General features: G+C 47.4%; 1 protein-coding gene across 1 annotated transcript in view; it reads left to right on the top strand.

Moving 5' to 3' along the window:
• cbarpa (CACN subunit beta associated regulatory protein a) overlaps nt 1–19051 on the top strand; it is a 32643-nt gene extending 13592 nt beyond the window's left edge. The window contains exons 3-10 of the mRNA XM_079818399.1: nt 532–677; nt 2708–2769; nt 3075–3240; nt 3343–3514; nt 3746–3883; nt 8926–9112; nt 10641–10836; nt 16492–19051. Coding sequence (XP_079674525.1) covers nt 532–677; nt 2708–2769; nt 3075–3240; nt 3343–3514; nt 3746–3883; nt 8926–9112; nt 10641–10836; nt 16492–17881 — 2457 coding nt within the window. The 3' untranslated portion in view covers nt 17882–19051. The remainder of the gene's footprint in view (nt 1–531; nt 678–2707; nt 2770–3074; nt 3241–3342; nt 3515–3745; nt 3884–8925; nt 9113–10640; nt 10837–16491) is intronic.
• Nucleotides 19052–19662: the final 611 nt, after the last annotated feature.

The following is a 19662-nucleotide window of genomic DNA, read 5'->3' as shown; positions in this document are numbered from 1 at the left end:
CTACTAGCGATATATCTATGACCACGCTCGTATTTGACCTCACTCTCCAGAAGTTATGGCTGAGCTCAGAGATGATCACGCTCGTCTGGTAAGAGGTAAAATAATATCATAAATACTGCTGGGTTTCTCTCAGAAACTGATGGTTTGTCTAGATCAGACCCTTATTCATCATCTGGGGTCGTTTAAAGCTGCACTGAAACTGAACCGTTTGGAGCCCATTGAAGTCCATTATATGGAGAAAAACCCCTGGACTGTTCTCATCCAAAACCTTCATTTCTTTTCGACTGCAGAAGGAAAGACATGGACATCTTGGATGACATGAGGGTGAGGAAATTATCAGCAGAAGTTTATTTAAAAGTGAACTAATGCTTTAAGAGATTTGACTCCAGTTAGAAACTCAATAAAAGGCTGGTCTCTTCGTTCTGGCTGTCCAGCCTCACGTCTCTGATCTTCTGACTCCTACACTGGAGGAGAAACTGATGTGTAGAGCATGACGCTGATCTCAGACTGACACGCGTGTGCATGTAACAGGACGTGCCTCTGGTGTCGGGCTCACAGGAGAACTACGCCCTGCTGCTGGTGATGCTGTGTGTGTTCGCCGGCGGGACGATGATGGTCCTGTCCGCCCTGCTGGTCTTCTGCCACCGCTGCTGCCGAGGAGAACGCCGCTACTCCAGGTGAACATTCACACGAAACACGGTCCAGTCCACACAGTCCAGCCCACACAGTCCAGACTCACACAGTCCAGACTCACACAGTCCAGACTCACACAGTCCAGCCCACACAGTCCAGCCCACACAGTCCAGCCCACACAGTCCAGCCCACACGGTCCAGCCCACACGGTCCAGCCCACACGGTCCAGCCCACACGGTCCAGCCCACACGGTCCAGCCCACACGGTCCAGCCCACACGGTCCAGCCCACACGGTCCAGCCCACACGGTCCAGCCCACACGGTCCAGCCCACACGGTCCAGCCCACACGGTCCAGCCCACACGGTCCAGCCCACACGGTCCAGCCCACACGGTCCAGCCCACACGGTCCAGCCCACACGGTCCAGCCCACACAGTCCAGCCCACACAGTCCAGACTCACACAGTCCAGCCCACACAGTCCAGACTCACACAGTCCAGCCCACACAGTCCAGCCCACACAGTCCAGACTCACACAGTCCAGCCCACACAGTCCAGCCCACACAGTCCAGACTCACACAGTCCAGTCCACACAGTACAGCCCACACAGTCCAGCCCACACAGTCCAGCCCACACAGTCCAGCCCACACAGTCCAGCCCACACAGTCCAGCCCACACAGTCCAGCCCACACAGTCCAGCCCACACAGTCCAGCCCACACAGTCCAGCCCACACAGTCCAGATCCACACAGTCCAGCCCACACAGTCCAGCCCACACAGTCCAGCCCACACAGTCCAGCCCACACAGTCCAGCCCACACAGTCCAGACTCACACAGTCCAGTCCACACAGTACAGCCCACACAGTCCAGCCCACACAGTCCAGCCCACACAGTCCAGCCCACACAGTCCAGCCCACACAGTCCAGATCCACACAGTCCAGCCCACACAGTCCAGCCCACACAGTCCAGCCCACACAGTCCAGCCCACACAGTCCAGCCCACACAGTCCAGCCCACACAGTCCAGACTCACACAGTCCAGTCCACACAGTACAGCCCACACAGTCCAGCCCACACAGTCCAGCCCACACAGTCCAGCCCACACAGTCCAGCCCACACAGTCCAGCCCACACAGTCCAGATCCACACAGTCCAGATCCACACAGTACAGCCCACACAGTCCAGATCCACACAGTCCAGCCCACACAGTCCAGCCCACACAGTCCAGCCCACACAGTCCAGACTCACACAGTCCAGTCCACACAGTCCAGTCCACACAGTCCAGTCCACACAGTCCAGTCCACACAGTCCAGCCCACACAGTCCAGCCCACACAGTCCAGCCCACACAGTCCAGATCCACACAGTCCAGCCCACACAGTCCAGATCCACACAGTCCAGCCCACACAGTCCAGCCCACACAGTCCAGTCCACACAGTCCAGTCCACACAGTCCAGCCCACACAGTCCAGCCCACACAGTCCAGCCCACACAGTCCAGACTCACACAGTCCAGTCCACACAGTCCAGCCCACACAGTCCAGCCCACACAGTCCAGCCCACACAGTCCAGTCCACACAGTCCAGCCCACACAGTACAGCCCACACAGTCCAGATCCACACAGTCCAGCCCACACAGTCCAGCCCACACAGTCCAGTCCACACAGTCCAGCCCACACAGTCCAGTCCACACAGTCCAGCCCACACAGTCCAGTCCACACAGTTTTGGAGATGCTCTGACCCAGTTGTCTTGCTATGTCTATGACAATTTGTCCCTTGTCAAATCCTGACGCTTGCCCATTTTTCCTGCTTCAAACACATCAACTTTGAGGACAAAATGTTCACTTGCTGTCTAATATATCCCACCCACTAACAGAGATCATCAGTGTTATTCACTTCACCTGTCAGTGCTCGTAATGTTATGCCTGATTGGTGTATAGTGTGTGTGTGTGTGTGTGTGTGTGTGTGTGTGTGTGTGTGTCTACAAACTCTAAATAAATCAATACATATCAGATGCTTGAGTCCAACAGATGAATTACATTGATATTCTCATATTCTGATGTTGTTTGTGTTTGTTTGATGTTCAGAGCCAGTGATGACCTGGAAAAAACCAACACTACATACGTAGAGGAGAGTCAGCCGACACAAGGTGAACACGCTTTACCACCAGAGAGACTCACAGTCAGTTACTATAGTCAAGTATGAAGGGGTTATGTTCTATTAAGAGATTAAAATATTAATTGGTTATGTTCTATGAGGATATTTAAATATTCAAAAAGTATTAATGAAAATATGATCAGTTGTCGCAGGTGAAAAATAGCAGGTTTCAAAGAGTCTGAAGTGAGTTAAAATTTAGGATTTAGTCATTTAAGCGAAGGTGTTGATAACTATAGGGTTCCCTCCTGAAAACGGGAACAAAAGTGCATTATTGTGTATTTTCATCTTCATCTTCAGACATCACCATCAGACTCGAGAGCGGCGAGTCGCTGTCCGCTTCCAGTTGTCATGGCGATACGGATGCAGAGCATTTCCTGTCTGCGTCCTGCACCGGACGACGGGTCTCTTTCAACGAGGCCGCCATCTATGAGCAGAGCGCCAAAGACCAGGAGAAAGGTCGAAGGTCAGACACTGTTATGAGGGTCAAGGGTCAGCTTCTGAGCATCTGCCATGTGTGTGCTAATATAGCTATCATTCTCTCTCTCTCTCTCTCTCTCTCTCTCAGGTACACGCTCACAGAAGGAGACTTCCATCACCTGAAGAAAGCTCGTCTGACACACCTGCACATCCCACCGCCAGCGCTGAAGATCCTCACCATCATGGAGTGTGATTCGCCGGAGAACAGCATCACGGTCACCGAACAGCCCTCACAACACCCATCCCTCTCCATATTCCAGGTGACACGCGTCATGAGTCTGAAGTGGACTATTGAAATAAAGTGTAACCGATGTTTTATTTCTTTATTTGATCAATGATACAGCAAATGACCAATAATAACAAAAGACTGTCTCTATTCGCTATATTCTGGAGTCTGATGCAGATGATGCTTTAAGACGCCTATGTAGTCAGTGCACTAGGTTGAGGGGCAGAGCAAATAAATGTGTGTGTGTGTGTGTGTGTGTGTGTAGCCCGCTGAGGGCCCCGTGCCAGAGGCTCCAGGATTGTGGAGCAGTCAGAGCCCCAGCTGTGCTCTGCCCGGAGACACACTCAACTCCACCCTGAACACCAGCGCCGAACACACCGGCAAACCTGCCCGATCACAAACCGTGAGTCCCTGCAATACGCTTTCATTTGGAAACACAATTTTTGGGGTGTGGCTACTGTAACAGACTGAGAGTTTGGGGAGTGGCTACTGTAACAGACTGAGAGTTTGGGGAGTGGCTACTGTAACAGGCTGAGAGTTAGGGGAGTGGCTACTGTAACAGGCTGAGAGTTAGGGGAGTGGCTACTGTAACAGGCTGAGAGTTTGGGGAGTGGCTACTGTAGCAGGCTGAGAGTTTGGGGAGTGGCTACTGTAACAGACTGAGAGTTTGGGGAGTGGCTACCGTAGCAGGCTGAGAGTTTGGGGAGTGGCTACTGTAACAGGCTGAGAGTTTGGGGAGTGGCTACTGTAACAGGCTGAGAGTTTGGGGAGTGGCTACCGTAACAGACTGAGAGTTAGGGGAGTGGCTACTGTAGCAGGCTGAGAGTTTGGGAAGTGGCTACTGTAGCAAACTGAGAGTTTGGGGAGTGGCTACTGTAACAGGCTGAGAGTTTGGGGAGTGGCTACCGTAACAGACTGAGAGTTTGGGGAGTGGCTACTGTAACAGGCTGAGAGTTTGGGGAGTGGCTACTGTAGCAGGCTGAGAGTTTGGGGAGTGGCTACTGTAACAGGCTGAGAGTTTGGGGAGTGGCTACTGTAGCAGGCTGAGAGTTTGGGGAGTGGCTACCGTAACAGACTGAGAGTTTGGGGAGTGGCTACTGTAACAGGCTGAGAGTTTGGGGAGTGGCTACTGTAACAGACTGAGAGTTAGGGGAGTGGCTACTGTAGCAGACTGAGAGTTTGGGGAGTGGCTACTGTAGCAAACTGAGAGTTTGGGGAGTGGCTACTGTAACAGGCTGAGAGTTTGGGGAGTGGCTACTGTAGCAGGCTGAGAGTTTGGGGAGTGGCTACTGTGACAGGCTGAGAGTTTGGGGAGTGGCTACTGTAGCAGGCTGAGAGTTAGGGGAGTGGCTACCGTAGCAGGCTGAGAGTTTGAGGAGTGGCTACTGTAGCAGGCTGAGAGTTTGGGGAGTGGCTACTGTAGCAGGCTGAGAGTTTGGGGAGTGGCTACTGTAGCAGGCTGAGAGTTTGGGGAGTGGCTACTGTAGCAGGCTGAGAGTTTGGGGAGTGGCTACTGTAGCAGGCTGAGAGTTAGGGGAGTGGCTACCGTAGCAGGCTGAGAGTTTGAGGAGTGGCTACTGTAACAGGCTGAGAGTTTGGGGAGTGGCTACTGTAGCAGGCTGAGAGTTTGGGGAGTGGCTACTGTAGCAGGCTGAGAGTTTGGGGAGTGGCTACTGTAGCAGACTGAGAGTTTGGGGAGTGGCTACTGTAGCAGGCTGAGAGTTTGGGGAGTGGCTACTGTAGCAGGCTGAGAGTTTGGGGAGTGGCTACTGTAGCAGGCTGAGAGTTTGGGGAGTGGCTACTGTAGCAGGCTGAGAGTTTGGGGAGTGGCTACTGTAGCAGGCTGAGAGTTTGAGGAGTGGCTACTGTAACAGACTGAAGGCTTGTTCGACTTCACCCAGCGATGCGCAGACCGATCGGCGGCTGACTTGAAGCAGTGCATGCCGGTTAGAAATTTTGTCCGACTTGAGGCAGCGCCGACGCCACGTGACAGTGACGTATGTTAACAAAGTGCCGCGAGAGCGATTCGAGAGCAGCCGGCGATTACAGCCGGTGCAGTTTCTCGAGAGCGACTGCATGAGGCTGCACGGGCTCTGATGACGACACAGCCGTTCCACGATTGGCCAGATTCACCGCATGACAGCGATCACGTGTGTTTCGTGTTTATTCTAAAACCTTCAGCTCCACTAATGCGCACAAATCTGTTTTTTATAACAGTAAAACCTCCTTTCATGTAGTCGCGATGTTATATTGTCATGTTTATCAAAATATAACGGATTAAAAACATAGACCCCACTTCATTGATAGTGTAGGCTTATATGTTGAACTTTATTCTTGTAAAAACACACGCTGTATTAAGCAGTGCATAAAGTATTACATGACAATAATGTCTCTGAAACATCTGTGTATTGCCAAATATTGCATTTATTTCACTTCAGCTGATAAAGTGTGCAAACACAGCGCGAGCGTCACCGCGGGAAGCAGAAAGTGTCCGACTTCATGTCTGTGTTTGCAGCTCCTCCGCCTGCACGCGGCTACTCTCGCCGATCAGTTGCATCCAGCCGCAGCCGATGTCGAACACACCTTGAGAGTTTGAGGAGTGGCTACTGTAGCAGGCTGAGAGTTTGGGGAGTGGCTACTGTAACAGGCTGAGAGTTTGAGGAGTGGCTACTGTAGCAGGCTGAGAGTTAGGGGAGTGGCTACTGTAGCAGGCTGAGAGTTTGGGGCGTGGCTACTGTAGCAGGCTGAGAGTTTGGGAAGTGGCTACTGTAACAGGCTGAGAGTTAGGGGAGTGGCTACTGTAGCAGGCTGAGAGTTAGGGGAGTGGCTACTGTAGCAGGCTGAGAGTTAGGGGAGTGGCTACTGTAGCAGGCTGAGAGTTTGGGGAGTGGCTACTGTAACAGGCTGAGAGTTTGGGGTGTGGCTACTGTAGCAGGCTGAGAGTTTGGGGTGTGGCTACTGTAACAGGCTGAGAGTTTGGGGTGTGGCTACTTAGCAGGCTGAGAGTTTGGGGAGTGGCTACTGTAACAGGCTGAGAGTTAGGGGAGTGGCTACTGTAACAGGCTGAGAGTTTGGGGAGTGGCTACTGTAACAGGCTGAGAGTTTGGGGAGTGGCTACTGTAACAGGCTGAGAGTTTGGGGAGTGGCTACTGTAACAGGCTGAGAGTTTGGGGTGTGGCTACTTAGCAGGCTGAGAGTTTGGGGAGTGGCTACTGTAACAGGCTGAGAGTTAGGGGAGTGGCTACTGTAGCAGGCTGAGAGTTAGGGGAGTGGCTACTGTAGCAGGCTGAGAGTTTGGGGAGTGGCTACTGTAACAGGCTGAGAGTTTGGGGAGTGGCTACTGTAACAGGCTGAGAGTTTGGGGAGTGGCTACTGTAACAGGCTGAGAGTTTGGGGAGTGGCTACTGTAACAGGCTGAGAGTTTGGGGAGTGGCTACTGTAACAGGCTGAGAGTTTGGGGTGTGGCTACTGTAGCAGGCTGAGAGTTTGGGGAGTGGCTACTGTAACAGGCTGAGAGTTTGGGGAGTGGCTACTGTAACAGGCTGAGAGTTAGGGGAGTGGCTACTGTAGCAGGCTGAGAGTTAGGGGAGTGGCTACTGTAGCAGGCTGAGAGTTAGGGGAGTGGCTACTGTAGCAGGCTGAGAGTTTGGGGAGTGGCTACTGTAGCAGGCTGAGAGTTTGGGGAGTGGCTACTGTAACAGGCTGAGAGTTTGGGGAGTGGCTACTGTAGCAGGCTGAGAGTTTGGGGAGTGGCTACTGTAGCAGGCTGAGAGTTTGAGGAGTGGCTACTGTAGCAGGCTGAGAGTTAGGGGAGTGGCTACTGTAGCAGGCTGAGAGTTTGGGGAGTGGCTACTGTAACAGGCTGAGAGTTAGGGGAGTGGCTACTGTAGCAGGCTGAGAGTTAGGGGAGTGGCTACTGTAGCAGGCTGAGAGTTAGGGGAGTGGCTACTGTAGCAGGCTGAGAGTTTGGGGAGTGGCTACTGTAACAGGCTGAGAGTTTGGGGTGTGGCTACTGTAGCAGGCTGAGAGTTAGGGGAGTGGCTACTGTAACAGGCTGAGAGTTAGGGGAGTGGCTACTGTAACAGGCTGAGAGTTTGGGGTGTGGCTACTGTAGCAGGCTGAGAGTTTGGGGAGTGGCTACTGTAACAGGCTGAGAGTTTGGGGAATGGCTACTGTAACAGACTGAGAGTTTGGGGAATGGCTACTGTAACAGACTGAGAGTTTGAGGAGTGGCTACTGTAACAGGCTGAGAGTTAGGGGAGTGGCTACTGTAGCAGGCTGAGAGTTTGGGGAATGGCTACTGCAACAGGCTGAGAGTTTGGGGTGTGGCTACTGTAACAGGCTGAGAGTTTGAGGAGTGGCTACTGTAGCAGGCTGAGAGTTTGGGGAGTGGCTAGTGTAGCAGGCTGAGAGTTTGGGGAGTGGCTACTGTAGCAGGCTGAGAGTTTGGGGAGTGGCTACTGTAACAGGCTGAGAGTTTGGGGAGTGGCTACTGTAACAGGCTGAGAGTTTGGGGAGTGGCTACTGTAACAGGCTGAGAGTTTGGGGTGTGGCTACTGTAACAGGCTGAGAGTTTGAGGAGTGGCTACTGTAGCAGGCTGAGAGTTTGGGGAGTGGCTACTGTAGCAGGCTGAGAGTTTGGGGAGTGGCTACTGTAACAGGCTGAGAGTTTGGGGAGTGGCTACTGTAACAGGCTGAGAGTTTGGGGAGTGGCTACTGTAGCAGGCTGAGAGTTTGGGGTGTGGCTACTGTAACAGACTGAGAGTTTGAGGAGTGGCTACTGTAGCAGGCTGAGAGTTTGAGGAGTGGCTACTGTAACAGGCTGAGAGTTTGGGGAGTGGCTACTGTAGCAGGCTGAGAGTTTGGGGTGTGGCTACTGTAGCAGGCTGAGAGTTTGGGGTGTGGCTACTGTAACAGGCTGAGAGTTTGGGGAGTGGCTACTGTAGCAGGCTGAGAGTTTGGGGTGTGGCTACTGTAGCAGGCTGAGAGTTTGGGGTGTGGCTACTGTAGCAGGCTGAGAGTTTGGGGTGTGGCTACTGTAACAGGTGGAGAGTTTGGGGTGTGGCTACTGTAGCAGGCTGAGAGTTTGGGGTGTGGCTACTGTAACAGGTGGAGAGTTAGGGGAGTGGCTACTGTAGCAGGCTGAGAGTTAGGGGAGTGGATTATATTGTGCGCAATGTTACCAGATAGCTTTCAAATGTTTGTTATGAAAAGTTTATTATCAATAAATGCTAAAAGAACATGTAAGAACAAAGTAATATATAGGTCTACAAGAAGACGACATAAGGATGTTGTTTCCAGAAATTTCTTCAGCTGCAAAGTGAATACGTCAAAAGGCTTTAAATATGTTTGATTAAGGATTGTAATATTTCCCTGAGATTCAGCCATGTTACCTGCTTCCGTCTTCACTTTCACCATCTCTTTACTCCTGGTTTTCCTCTCCAGATTGAGGTGATGAGCAGAAGCCTGCTGATGGACAGAGATTCCACTTCCTGTCCGGCGCAGGGCACCATGCTCCACTTCCTGTCTAAGCTCAGACGCCACGCCAGCCTGGAGGGAGCGGGTCCGTTCTTCAGCGTCAAGAAATGGAGACGCGACACCATCCAGAGAGCAGCGAGTCTTGATATGAGAGGTATAAATAATCTATTCCTAATAAGTATATAATAATTAATAAACAAATAAATGAACTTGTATGAACTGTCCATATGTTCAGTTTCATTAAAGGTCCCGTTCTTCGTGTTTTTTTGAAGCTTTGATTGTGTTTACAGTGTGCAATATAACATGTGTTCATGTTTCGCGTGTAAAAAAACACAGTATTTTTCACACTATTTACTTATCTGTATACCGCTGTTTCCACTGTCCTAAAAACGGCTGGTGATTTCCTTGTTCTATAAAGTCCCTCCTTCAGAAACACGTAACGAGTTCTGATTGTGCAAGCGGTTCCTGTGCTGTGATTCGACCACAGCTTAGCGCACGTGAAAGAGGTTCCTGTGTTGTAATTTGACAGCTGCTTAGCGCACGTTGGAAAGGTCACGCCTCTTAACGGAGAGATGTATGCGTTCAATAATCTCTACAGCGTCCCTGGGAAAGCCAAACAAAGGTGATTTGACTCCTGGATGAAAATAACAGCGTCTCGACGACATGGCGATAAACACACTCAACGCAACAGTTCCTTTTCTCCACGCGACCGTCCGCTTCTCCACGTGGGACAGCAACAAGACCGCGCCCCCTTTTTCGCGTTTCTTTGTGGGCGGAGGTTAGTCTGTTCTACTGCTCTACTGACGTAATTAAAGAAGGAAGTACCAGGATGTAGTCCAAGCCAGCCGTTCGCTGTAGGCTTTGAAAGGGAACTTCTGTTAAATAAAATATCTCGCTTGGCATTGAACTTTGAGCTTTATAATTTTACAGGTATTATTTATGCTCTAACAGCAACATTACACACTAACTAAAGTTTGAACAATGGAATCGAGAAGAAGGGGACCTTTAAACCCTCTGGGCATTTTGTTTTCTGAAAGATGTTTTCAAAGTGATATATAAACTGCAATATTGTTCAGAAATCATACAATCCAAAGATGCTCTGAAAGAGCCTGGAGAAGAGGAATCAATACCGGATCAATACTGGTAGAGTAGCTCATTCTAGTTAAAGTCACGTGACTGTTGTGAAATCTGATTGGCTCACAGACTTCAACCAAGAGTGCAGGACAAAATCTGCTTCCTGATAAATGAATTATAAAATAATCATATTGTTCTTCACCTGATGTGAAAGGTCAGTCAGCACGGCTGCTCATTTCCTGCTTAATGAGCGATAGATCACATTACATGCGGTCATTAGTGAGGCTGAGGAGCTTCTGCGTTTCAAAATCTGTTAACGTTAAGGCTGTTCCTGAAGAACGAGATCTGTGAAAACAATCATCGCATTTCAAAATGCATTGATGAATATAGTTCTAATTTACAGGGACTATTGTACTGCTCTGTGTATTTTTAATGTTTATTGGCGTATCACAGTTCAGCATTGTTATGAACTAAAAATTTTAAATTTCTGTTAACTGAAGTGAAGCTGAGAAAAAAATGTAAATTTTAGATGAAACTCTTAAATTTGAGTGAAATAAATAAGTACTAATCTGTGCATGGCTATTCCTGTGTTTTTCCTGTATTCTTAGGTTCTCCTCGGAGACGTGCATTTCAGAGGCAGCGTGCGGCCAGTGAGACTCTGGATCAGGGAGAAGAAAACTTGCAGGGTGGAGTCAGTGACTTCCTGTTGCAAAAACCTCGCGCTCAGCCACAAATGGAACCGCCTAGACGCCTCTCAGCTGGTTCTTTGGACGCCACTTCAGGAGCTCCTCCTGCTCTCAGCAGGTAAAGCCACAGCACCTCAGGAGCTTAGGGCAGGGCAGGGCAGGGGGTTCAATCCTGCAGGTTGGAGCAAAGCTCCAGGATCAGGATTGGACACCCCTGAATAAAGGCAGGGTTGTCAAATCCAGCTCCTGGAGGGCCAGTGTCCTATAGAGTTTAGATCCAACCGCTAAAACACACTTGAACGTTTCTGGTAATCCCGAAAACGTTGATTAGATGGTTCAGACATGTTTAATTAGGGTTGGAACCAAAATCTGCAGGACAGTGGACCTCCAGAAACATAATTGAACTCTCCTAAATTAGGGCAGGGTTGTCCAATCCTGCTCTTGGAAGACTAATGTCCAATAGAGTTTAGCTCCAACATGCCCAAACACACTTGCTTGAAAGTCTCTAGTAATCCTAAAGACCTTTATTAGCTGTTTCATGTGTGTTCAATTGGGATTTGAGCCAAAATCTGCAGGACAGTGGACCTCCAGGAACATGATTGGACTCTCCTAAATTAGGCCAGGGATGTCCAATCCTGCTCCTGGAGGGCCAGTGTCCTATAGAGTTTAGATCCAACCGCTAAAACACACTTGAACGTTTCTGGTAATCCCGAAAACGTTGATTAGATGGTTCAGACATGTTTAATTAGGGTTGGAACCAAAATCTGCAGGACAGTGGACCTCCAGGAACATGATTGGACTCTCTTAAATTAGGGCAGGGTTGTCCAATTCTGCTCCTGGAGGGTCAATTTCTAATAGGGTTTAGATCCAACCTTTCAAAACACACTTGCCTGAATGTTTCTAATAATCCCGAAGACCTTGAATCGATGGTTCAGGTATCTTAAATTACATTGGCCCTTCACCCAGACAGCAACATAGTGTCGGCCCAGATCCGACCCACATCTGGCATGTGTGGAATCCACATGTACCAGATGTGGGCCAGATCAAGATTGGATCCAAAGTTTTGGATTGGAGCCAAAGTTTGCAGGACAGTGGACCTCCGGGATCAGAATTGGACTCTCCTAAATTAGGGCAGGTTTGTCCAATTCTGCTCCTGGAGGGCCAATGTCCTATAGAGTTTAGCTCCAACCACCAAAACACTTGTCTAAAATTGGAATTGGGTCACTTGTAAATGTAGCCTAATTTAAGGTAGGGTTGTCCAAACGTGCTCTTGGAGAGCCAATGTCCTATAGAGTTTAACTCCAACAAAACACACCTGCCTCAGCTGCTGGAAGTTCTAGTAATCCTGAAAACCTTGATTATATGGTGTAGATGTGTTTAATAAAGACTGGAACCAAAGTCTGCTGGGCAGTGGACCTCCAGGATCAGGAGTGAACTCTCCTAAATTAAGGCAGGGATGTCCAAACCTGCTCCTCAAGGGGCAATGTCCTATAGAGTTTGACTCCAACCTGCCCAAACACACTTGCCTAAAAGTTTCTAGTAATCCTGAAAACCTTGATTAGATGGTTCAGGTGTGTTTAATTAGGGTTGGAGCTAAATATATTGACCCTCTAGGACAGGGGTGGGCACTTCCAGTCCTGGAGCGCCACTGTCCTGCAGAGTTTAGCTCCAACCCTGATAAAACTCACCTGCCTGTAGCCTTCTAGTAATCCTGAAGACATTGATTAGCTGGTTCAGGTGTGTTTGATTAGGGTTGGAGCTAAACTCTACAGGACAGTGGCCCTCGAGGACTGGAATTGCCCACCCCTACTATAAGGCTACAGTAAGGTGAGTTGTATTAGGGTTGGAGCTAAACTCTACAGGACAGTGGCCCTCGAGGACTGGAATTGCCCACCCGTGCTCTAGGACAGCGGTTCTCAAACCTGTCCTGGGGACCCTCCACCATTGCACATTTTGGATGTCTCCCTCATCTAACCTGATTCAACCCATAAGTGGAGACTGTAAGACCTGAATTGGGTGTGTCTGATGAAGGAGACATCCAAAATGTGCAATGGTGGAGGGTCCCCAGGACAGGTTTGAGAAGCACTGCTCTAGGAGTAGGGTTGGACTCCCCTGAATTAGTGGATCTTTATGCTGCGTTCACACCAAACACGAATAGAACATCAAAATTGCGTCTACTGTATCTAGTTGGACGCTTGAACATTTTGAATCCATTCGCACGTACACAGCGAATTGGACGTGCGTATAAATTGATAGTTTGAAGTGAAATATACGCGCGTTTAATGGGCTCCAGGAGAAATATGTCATAAAATACCACTCTGCCTCTTTTCATTTTCATTAAAAATATATATTAAACATTAATAGCCATACAAATGGGGTCCAGGCAACTCTTACATTATCTTCACGGCATGTGTATTTAAATATCCTTACAAAAATCAGTCAAAACGATTTGGCAGACAACAAATGATGATTCATGAGAGCAAAGATCGCCTGCTCGATCTAACCAAGACGAACCACTACAGGTCATCAGAGCAGCGGCAGATGCAGAAGGACTGGCTGAGGAAAGGCTGCTTTCGCCGGGGTTAATGAGCGCTGAGCGCCCGGTGATCCTCTGGAGCTCACAACTCCAAAAACGCAAGAATATTTAAAAAAAAAAAAAAGGCGCTCTTTATAAATAAACCACAGAGTTGAGCTTTAAAGGGTTAGTTCACCCAAAAATTAAATTCTGTCATTAATTACTCACCCTTATGTCGTTCGAGACCCGTAAGACCTCCGTTCATATTCGGAACACAAATGAAGATATTTTAGTGTAAAGCTGATGCTGAGAAAGGCTTCAGATAGGCCTCCATTGGCATTCAGTACACTTATACTCCCAAGACCGATAAAAGGCACTTAAAATGTTGTTACAAAGTCCATCTCACCACAGCGACTCTACAATAATCTTACGATGCGATGACAATAGTTTTTGTGCGCAAAAAAAAAATCAAAATAACACCTTTATCCAGCTTGTTATTGCCTTCCGCGTGTGTCTCCACGACGCATGCGCGAGAATATGACGTAGCGCCGGGGTTCGGGAATCCATGAAATGCCACTAGCCCCATTTTGAGAACTACACCGAGACCTAAAGCACGATCAATGTAGAATTCAACAGCTGAGAGACGCGCGTCTTCCTCTGATTGTAAACAAATCTCTTCTGGGTCATGTGTCCGAACGCCGGATCTGCTCATATTCTCGCGCATGCGTCGTGGAGACACACACGGAAGACAAGAACAAGTTGGAAAAAGGTGTTATTTTGATTTTTTTTGCGCACAAAAACTATTGTCGTCGCATCGTAAGATTATTGTAGAGTCACTGTGGTGAGATGGACTTTGTAACGATGTTTTGAGTGCCTTTTATCCGTCTTGGGAGTGTAAATGTACTGAATGCCAATGGAGGCCTATCTGAAGCCTTTCTCAGCATCAGCTTTACACTAAAATATCTTCATTTGTGTTCCGAATATGAACGGAGGTCTGACGGGTCTCGAACGACGTGAGGAATTAATGACAGAATTTTCATTTTTGGGTGAACTAACCCTTTAAACAACTACATTCTCACCTGAAAAAGTCTTAAAACCTAATTTTGTGACACAATAGTAGTATTTTTAAATTATGCGGGGTTTCTCATCACGTCACTTTACCACGTGACCGCAGCGAGCAGGCTCCTGATTGGTTAATGCAGGTGAATTGACGGCAAAATTCAAATTTTTTAACTCCGGCATTAGACGTGAATTCGCTTCAAACGCGTGAATGCACAAAAGCACCACTCGCGTGTAACGCGTGCATCGCGCAAAACGCTCAATTTGTGAACTGGATGCGCGAATGAGGCGGAATCGCAGGACCTCCAGACGCACGTCAACACACCTTTCCATTGACTTAACATTGAAATCACTCTCTCCAGATGCTCTATTCGCATTTGGTGTGAACGCAGCATTAGGCAACTTACCATTCAATTTCAGGATAGGGATGGGCGATATGGCCTAAAATCCATATTGCGATATACATTGCAGCCTCTTGCGATAACAATATATATTGCGATATAAAAATTATAATAGAACCATTTCAGAACGGGTTAGACCCTAAGGAAAGCCAAACTGCTAAATGTATTTATTTTTTTAAAGAAAGAAACGTTGTATGTAGTTTTGAGAACATTTATTGTGCAAAACTGTAATTATAACATATTGTTGCAGATAAATAAAAGTCAAGTACACTAGCTGCAGAGACTTTAACAAAAAAAAAAGCAGAACGTTTTAAAAACGTCCTGTACGCGCTTATACATATAATGGAAGTGAATAGCGGCCAGGCTAAAACAAATTCTACAAAAATATCACGCAATGATACAGGGAGATGCGTGCCAGATCTGTACCAATTTCGGTACCACAATTTTTATTTATTTAAAAAAATGTAATGCAATTCAATACGTTTATTATTTATGATAATCATTATAAGTAAATAATTCATAAACATTTAAAGGCTGTATGCTGTTTAAAAGTAAACATTGTTTATAAAAAAGATCAAGTGAAAAATAAGCAACCATCTAGGCATAATTTTTATTATTATTAGTTGAGACTAATTATTATTACACCCGGGTGATGACGGCGAAAATTACTGGTCATATTCGAACATACGGCATGCAATGAACAAAGTTTACAAAAAGAGATAATTATTTGAAAAAATTGAAAGAAAAAAAACATGTTTCTGGTTGGGAAACACTGCAGAGACCACAAAGACTACTTTGTGTGTGTTTGTCGCACACTCATCTGTGCGTCGGACGGCTTAAATCCGAACCAAGTCCAAACAATGGATGTTGCACCGGTCTTTTTTACCAGCTCCTCCGTTTCGCTTTCAGCTATGTTTACTCAAGATGACCAATACGATGATGCATTGCTGCCAGTTGCAGCTCGTGGCTCTAATTTCGCGGGTAGATTCTGTCATCAACGTGCATTATCGCGATAATGTAATAGACTTCAAATCTCTATCGTAGGCCAATTTTGTATCGTTTATATCGCATATCGTTTATATCGCCCATTACTATTTCAGGAGTCACAGTCCAATTCCAATTGTTGTTGTTTTTAAAATAGGCGCTTTCTTTATAAATAAACCACAGATTTGAGCTTTAAACAACTACATTCTCACCTGAAAAAGTCTTAAAACCTAATTTTGTGACACAGTAGTAGTATTTTTAAATTATGCGGGGTTTCTCATCACGTCACTTTACCACGTGACCGCAGCGAGCAGGCTCCTGATTGGTTAATGCAGGTGAATTGACGGCAAAATTCCAATTTTTCAACTCCGGCATTAAACGTGAATTCGCTTCAAACGCGTGAATGCACAAAAGCACCACTCGCGTGTAACGCGCAAAACGCTCAATTCGCGAACTGGATGCGCGAATGAGGCGGAATCGCAGGACCTCCAGACGCACGTCAACACACCTTTCCATTGACTTAACATTGAAATCACTCTCTCCAGACGCTCTATTCGCATTTGGTGTGAACGCAGCATTAGGCAACTTACCATTCAATTTCAGGAGTCCAATTCCAAAACAAGCCTCAATGCTTCAATCTGCATATGGAGGCAAATCTTTGGCCAATTGAAATGGCTTGTTGCTAAGATTCTGTAATTAATACAATCTAGAACCCAGAATCTAGAACTATAAGACATTTACCTTAAAATAACAAGGTTTATCTTTCTGTCTGGAGAGTGTGTTGGCGACTGACTTCATGCGTTTACCCCTGCAGGATAGAGATAGAGGCTGTAATGGAGCTCAAACACAACACAGTGACAAAAGACACGAACCCAGCGGGATCCCAGGGACCTCTGGAGATGGGTGATGGTGAAGAGGAGATGATGGCAGGAGCATCCGGAGGCGGCGGTGAAGAGTTTGGTCGTCAGGAGAGTCTTTACCGCGACATCTGGAGCCTGAGAGCGTCTCTGGAGCAGTACTCCGACCTGAGCAGCAACGACAGAGACTCCACTCGCAGCGATGCAGACAGCGCTTGTTCAAGAGCAGGCGTCCCCAACTACCACTCGCAAGACATCGAGGACGATATGGACGGGGACGGCGAGCTGCCATATGACGATGTGGTCGGGTCGAGGAGAAGCGGACGGGACAGTGTTGACTCTGAGAGAGGCAGCGATGGAGAGACGAACAACCGGAAGCTTCTGCAAATGGACAGCGGCTACGCCTCGATCGAGGCTCCTTGCAAGGCTCCAGAGGAATTCAGGCTGTTCGGAAGTAGCTCGGCAAAGACCGCATCAGAACGCCGGCGCTTTTTCACCAATTCTGGCCGTAAAGGCACGGTTTGTGAGAGTTTCGAGGCACGGCTGTTTAAAGAGGAGCTGGAAGACGAGGCATCGGAGAGCAGTGAGGCTTCCCAAGAACCGCAACCCGCGACCAAACCCAAGCCGCGCTTCCGCCGGCGAGACTACAGCATCGATGAGAAGACGGAGGCGCTGTTTAACGAATTCCTACGCCACGATCCCCAGTTCGACCAGCAGGGGTCACCCTCACTGCGGCACCGCCACCGTTCCCGCATCCATCTCCGGAAGCAGTGGCAGCGGAGCAAACAGTACAGCGACCCCGGAGCCGCCCGATTCTCGCCATCCCTGGAGCGCCAGCGCTGCTACCCGCTACGCCGAGGCGACAGCGCCAACTTCCCCTTGGACACGCGCTACCATAGCACCTTGCCTCGCATCGCTAGCGCCGCGGATGAGGAGGGAAGCGAGGCGGGTACAGAATCGCCCGAGCCGGAAACATCCGCTCCGGAGCTGGAGGGTGCAGGTCCACCCTCGAATGCTGGAAGATCTGGTCCGGACCTGGAGGAAAACGCAAACAACAGCAGCAACAACACAAGCCGGCATTTCTTTTCATCGCAATCGCAGGACTACGGTGCCAGAGATTGTGGGAGACTGGAGAACTTTGGGACGACAGATTCACATAAACATGGACCGATGAACACATTTACAGACACTCCCATGCCTAACCCTACTGACCTGGATCAGGATTCAGGCTTCATGCATCACACAGACAAACTCACATCCACGCTGGACGATCGGATCTACTCTAACTTGAGGACTCATGAGTGTGTCGTGACCGTAAGCCGCACCTCACCGAACCTAGAAGAATAAACGCCTGCTTACACTAAGAATGATAACCAAGAGAATAGCTAAGTCACACACATAATTGTTGGGATCTCTTTGAACGATAAAAACATTGACCAAACAGAATCCATTTGAGCATTTAAAGACGATTAAACGGAAGCATGCACTTATATTAAACAGAATGATACTGTACACTACGTTGATATTGTTATAGTTATCGTTCTTGTATAGAATAGTTTGGGTCATCTGTTTTTTGAGCGACACAAACTTCTTTTCCACCGAGTGTGTGCTGGTGCTACTAACGTAAAACCAGCAACACATGCAAAACAAAATGGCTCCAGATGCTGTGATAGTTGTGGACATGTGTAGTAACGCTGGATAAGAGCAAACATCACATTTACAGAAATTACAATAACTCAGTAGAACAGATGAATACAAGTGTGACGTATGCTGGGATCGGTAGCAATAAATAGGTGAGGCGTGTCATTTTTGGATGTTAAAATACCTTCTTGTAACCCAGTTAGAGTCCGTTTAGGTGACAGAAATTACACACTTTAAAGAAGTTTGAAGAGTTCGGATGCACCCATACTGACCCTGGGTCAGCGCTAGAAAACCTCATTTAGCAGCATCTCATCTTCTACGGGACTATAGACACACACACACACACACACACACACACACACACACACAGATCTGCGGTTAAAGGATCTTTCACTGTGAAACAAGCGGCGGTCGTTTCAGAAATCAGATCATTTCTAATGAAACTTTCTGAGATGTGCTTCGAACCATGAAGGTTGAGCTCAGATAAAGACTCCCATCACCATCAATGCTTATATATCCCACAACACACCATCCAGAACATCACAAGTCCTCGCAACATTAATGCTAAGAATAACCGCCTCAGTTTTCATATCACGACACATTTATGAGCGTAGATGTACTATGACATTACGGTCGTATTTAGCGTTGGAGACCGCAGGGTAGGTTGTAGGAAACTGTATATAAATGTACATCTACATCTCTCCGAATTGTCATTTTTTATTTATATTTCCTTTGCAATAAAGGTAATTTTGTTGGTTTTATGCAAAAATCATGTTTATTGGGGAAAAACATGAAAAAAATTAATCAGGTTGACTGATTTAAACACAAAGCAAATGAGACGTACATGTTTGTTGAATTAAATGATCATTTTTTACAAAATAATGACTGGAATTGTTTGGAAACATTGGTAAACCATTACTTTAACCTCCAAGAATCTGTTCATTATATAAAGCGAAATGAGCTATAACTGATTGCCTGTGAAACTGAACTCTTGGTATTGGCGGTATAAAGGGGTCGTTGCCATGGAAACAGCCGTGGCCAGAGGTCACATGCCAGAGATGAACCACGCCTTGCCTTTTCCACTCACAATAATAATAATAATAATAGCAGATTCTTTGAATTAATCGAGTGAAGGAAGAGTTTCCTGCTGCTATAAAAATAACAGGTTTCCACCAGCCTCAGCCGTCCATCAACAAATGCATGACATCACTTCCTGTTGAGGGAATCTCGCAAAAAACTGATTTCACAAAATAAAAGCCAATTTTTGTTTAATTGATATTTAGCTCATTAAATGTCATTAACGCAGTGCAGGGTTATTATCATTCCCTAAAAACATTACTGTCAATTGAAATAAAGTTGAAATAAAATATAGATAATAATTGAGAAACTTTAAGCAAAAATTGTGAAATGTTGCCTTAGCCACAAACTGAAGCACTACACTTATTAACTGGAAATAAATACTGTAATAAAACTATAATAAAACACTG

This window comes from Gobio gobio (assembly GCF_949357685.1).
Source record: "Gobio gobio genome assembly, chromosome: 6".
NCBI classification, from domain to species: domain Eukaryota; kingdom Metazoa; phylum Chordata; class Actinopteri; order Cypriniformes; family Gobionidae; genus Gobio; species Gobio gobio.
The sequence above is the reverse complement of the archived record's forward strand: the minus strand, read 5'-3'. Positions and strand labels throughout refer to the sequence as shown.